The sequence below is a fragment of the Mus pahari genome, chromosome 13 (assembly GCF_900095145.1).
Source record: "Mus pahari chromosome 13, PAHARI_EIJ_v1.1, whole genome shotgun sequence".
Taxonomy (NCBI): domain Eukaryota; kingdom Metazoa; phylum Chordata; class Mammalia; order Rodentia; family Muridae; genus Mus; species Mus pahari.
In genome coordinates this window covers 92324130-92328611 of record NC_034602.1, presented here as the reverse complement: position 1 = coordinate 92328611, position 4482 = coordinate 92324130, and the positions used below count along the sequence as shown (strand labels likewise).

Sequence of the window (4482 nt, the reverse complement as noted above, 5' to 3'; positions counted from 1 at the left end):
AAAAAAAAAAAAAAAAAAAGCGAAACAAAACAAGGAATGCTAACTATTCATTTCAAAGTTTCATTTTGTAAGTACGATAATCATACAAATTCTCTGTAAACACTAGAAGTTATGGTGACTAATAGTGTACTTCCTGCAGTGAAGTGCTATATACCATTTCCTTTTACAAAATTCAAATTCAGGCTAAACCTGTGCTCTAGAATGGAAAGAACAACATGAATATGTTCACATGATAATGTCTAAAGAAACAGAAGGAAGAATTTTTTTTTTTAAGATTTATTTTATTTACATGAGTACACTGTAGCTGTCTTCAGACACACATTAGAAGAGAGTATCAGATCCCATTACAGATGGTTGTGAACCACCATGTGGTTGCTAGGAATTGAACTCAGGACCTTTGGAAGAGCAGTCAGTGCTCTTAACTGCTGAGCCATCTCTCCAGCCCAGGAAGAATGTTTAATGCTAGCTTTGTAGCGATAAATAAGAATACCATGTCATTTGTTTCATTTAAGGCTGAAAAACCTTCAGCACTGAATTCACAAGAGGAAACTCATGAACAGTCAACAGAGCAGGACAAAACCTATAGCTTCGAGGTGGACCTGAAGGATGAGGAGGACGGAGATGGGGATCTAAGTGTAGATCCAACAGAAGAAACGCTAACGCTGGATCTACAAGAAGGTACAAGTGAGCCTCAACAGAAAAGTCTCCCGGAGAACGGCGATTTCCCCGCGACGGTGTCCACTTCCTTTGTGGATCCTAACCAACGTGCAAATATCACAAAAGGAGAGGAGAATCAGGAGCAACCTGTAAGTGACTCACACCAGCAACCGAACGAGAGCAGCAAGCAGACCCAAGATTTAATGGCTGAAGAAAGCCAGACACAAGATCCAGACATTCCCAATGAAGAAGAGGAAAACGAGGATGAAGAAGAGGAAGAAGAGGAAGAGCCGGAAGACATTGGTGCCCCCAGTGATAACCAAGAGGAGGGAAAAGAACCTCTCGAAGAGCAGCCTACCAGCAAATGGGAAGGAAACAGAGACCAATCTGATGACACCTTAGAAGAGTCCAGTCAGCCAACTCAGATAAGCAAGACAGAGAAGCATCAATCTGAGCAAGGAAACCGAGGGCAGGAGAGTGACTCTGAGGCAGAAGGCGAGGACAAGGCTGCAGGGAGCAAGGAACACATTCCACATACAGAGCGGCAGGACCAAGAAGGGAAAGCTGGCCTTGAAGCTATTGGCAACCAGAAGGACACAGACGAGAAGGGCATTTCCACAGAGCCTACCGAAGCTGCGGTGGTGCCTGGGAATCACGGAGCCGGTGATAACGGGGGCGGGGATAGCTCTAAGCGTGGTGCAGGCGATGACTACTTCATCCCCAGCCAGGAATTCCTAGAGGCCGAAAGGATGCATTCCCTCTCCTATTACCTCAAATATGGTGGCGGTGAGGAGACAAGGACGGGCGAGAGTGAGAACCGGAGGGAGGCTGCAGACAACCAAGGGGTGAGCTTGCTGACAAGGATGCTTGTCCAGTCGATTGACCGAGAATAGTCGTAGCTGCTCCTCACATCCCCTCACCCTGATGTGCGTGCTTATAGCAGGACTTACTAAAATACAGGGCAGGGTGAACATCCTCATCTGATGTGACTGAGAACAAAAGCATTGCGATTATTTTTTTTGTTTTGTTTTGTTTTGTTTTGGATTTGGAAATTGCATGTACATAACGAGATAACTGGAAAATAGAGTCCAAGTTTAAGCACAAAATTTGTTCGTTTTACACACTCTCTCTATGTGTGTATATAACTTACGTGTAATTTTATACAATAGTTTTTATGTGTCTCTTTTAACTGTGACCTGTCAGCACTCAAACAGTAGTGGGACTTTGAAGAATTACATATTTCAAGCACTCAGATTATGGATTCTTACCTTGTACAATTATATATTTTTTCTGCCTGTCTCCATCATTAGACTGAAAACAACATGTTTTATGTGACCTCCCATTTGAAGCTGACCTTGAATTTGAGTGACAGTTATTTGAGAAGTCTGAGAAACAAAACGTAAACATTGCACAGGGAAGGAAAAGAAGCTAGCAACAAGTCCCTCATTAAGTTCGTAAACAAACAAACAAACAAACACAACCCTTCTAAGATTATTTGAATGGAAATTTGGGAGCCAGGGAGCTGACACACTTGTTGCCTTACTAGAGAGGTCATAACTCCCCAGCACATCCAGTCTGTCCTTTGAACAGACCACATGGATGTCTATGGTTATGGGAGCTCAGAAATGCAGATAGTAGAATTAAAAATCCCTGGTGCCGCCTGGTGGTGGTTGTGCAGGCCTTTGATCCCAGCGCTCCAGAGGCAGAGGCAGGCAGATCTCTGAGTTCAAGGCCAGCCTGCGATTCAGAATGAGTTTCAGGACAGCCTAGTCTACAGAGTAGGTTTCAGGACTCAAATAAACCCTGTCTCTGAAATAAATAAATAAATGAAACAAACACACAACTCCCTCCCTGGAGCTGGCTGGAATTTTTTGACAGAGCCGAAGAATGAGCCTGCTGTCTCAAAAATTGGTGTCACTCTGATCCCGCTGAGCCACTGAGTCTCTCAGAAAACCCCCCAACAGACTCAGAGAGACAGCAGCAACATTTGTAAAATTAACCATAAAAATTAAAGTACTGCTCTATTAACAAACACACGCCCAGATGAAAACGCAGAAGTTGCGCTATGGAGAGGGCAGGATCTGCTCTGATTGGGTGGTTTAATCGCCTTGGACTTCCTGGCCTTGGACTTCCTGTGGAGGTATGCACGGCTCTATGGAGGTATGCACAGCTCTGTGGAGATATGCACAGCTCTGTGGAGGTATGCATGGCTCTGTGGAGGTATGTACAGCTCTGTGGAGGTATGCACGGCTCTGTAGTGTTAGGCATAGCTTCTGCAGAGGTATGCATGGCTCCATGGAGGTATGCACAGTACACAGTAAGACAGGAAGCAAATTGCTACTCTCTTGAGAACACTGAAATTCTGCTCTTGCTCTTTTCAAAGGTCAAGAAAGCTGAGAGCACACCAAATGCTGAACCTTCAGATGAGGGCAACTCAAGGGGGCACAGTGCTGGTGAGTGGACACTGTGCGAGCTACAGCTGGTCCAGGAGGGATGGAGTCTGCCATTTGGGTTGGCACCGCTTCCATTAATTCATGTCCCCAGCCCCCCCCCCAAGGAAATAGTTCATAAAGTGTTGGTATTTCTAATATGTGTTTGATAAACTATGGGTCAATGTGCTTACAAACTGAAAGACCTGTTGAGATTGTATACAAAAATATCTGTATTTCCCCCCCCAACCCTGCCCCACTTTCAATTCTGAGAAGGCCTGATTCTGCTACTTAATCTCAAACCCATTCTTCCACAACCACGAACATCTTTAATCTCAATAAATTAAATTCTCCTGGCTTAGCTTCAGACCGCTCTGCATCTCGTTTCCTACACCTGAGATTCTGAGGGTCTCAGGCAAGCCAAGAAAAGCTCTGGTACTCTTCCAGCTCCAATCCAGTCTGTTGTAAGAAGGCATCTAAACTCCTGTGCACATGTCTGATGCCAGAGAGTCCATCTGCAGATTAGCACATCAGTTAAAGTGGCTCCCAGCATCTTCCTGCTCTCCCCTTCTTGACTTATTGTGTTACAATGATGCCGACAGTCTGGATGACTGTGTGTTTAATACAATTTCTCTGTGCCTCTGTTCCCTTTATAATCTTCCCTGTTAGATTCTTGCACGAACTTCCAATGTAAAAGGGGACACACTTGCAAAACCGATCCACAAGGGAAACCCCACTGTGTTTGCCAAGATCCAGAGACTTGTCCCCCTGCAAAAATCCTTGATCAAGTAAGTATTCTGAAAAATGTTCCCCAAGATACACTAAAACTCCAGTTGCTTGAGTGGAAATAGTTTGTAATTGAATCTGTCTTATGAGTAGGGGCGCAGGTTATTTAATATTTGAAGTAATATTGAAGGGGAACAGATACCACAGAAATCAAAGTATTTCAACTGTGCCATAAAAAATGAAGAGTGAGGCCGAGGAGATGGCCCAGTGGGAAAAGCCTTCTGTGTAGGTCTAAAGATGGGAGGTAGGATTCCCAGTACCCACATAACTGCTAGGTGGGAGTGGTAACTCTGGGACACTCTGAAGGCAGAGATGGATGGAGCTCACTGGAACAAGCTGACTGGGAAGACTAGTGGTATAGATGAGCTCTGGGTTCAACTGAGAGAGTCTGCCTTAGCAAATTAGGTGGGGAGAGATCAAAGAGAACTCCCCCCCCCATCAGCTTATTCCCCTCCCACTAACAGCCTAAGCCCCGCCCACCAGCAGCCTAAGCCCCGCCCACCAGCAGCCTAAGCCCCGCCCACCAGCAGCCTAAGTCCCGCCCACCAGCAGCCTAAGTCCCGCCCACCAGCAGCCTAAGTCCCGCCCACCAGCAGCCTAAGTCCCGCCC

At 45.6% G+C, this 4482-nt stretch overlaps 1 protein-coding gene across 2 annotated transcripts in view; it reads left to right on the top strand.

Moving 5' to 3' along the window:
• The window catches only part of Sparcl1 (SPARC like 1), a 33421-nt gene that overhangs the window by 21262 nt on the left and 7677 nt on the right, over positions 1-4482 (top strand). For both annotated transcript variants that reach the window (XM_029545228.1, XM_021210568.1), the window contains exons 4-6: positions 513-1502; positions 3041-3110; positions 3756-3874. In XM_029545228.1, coding sequence (XP_029401088.1) covers positions 513-1502; positions 3041-3110; positions 3756-3874 — 1179 coding nt within the window. The remainder of the gene's footprint in view (positions 1-512; positions 1503-3040; positions 3111-3755; positions 3875-4482) is intronic.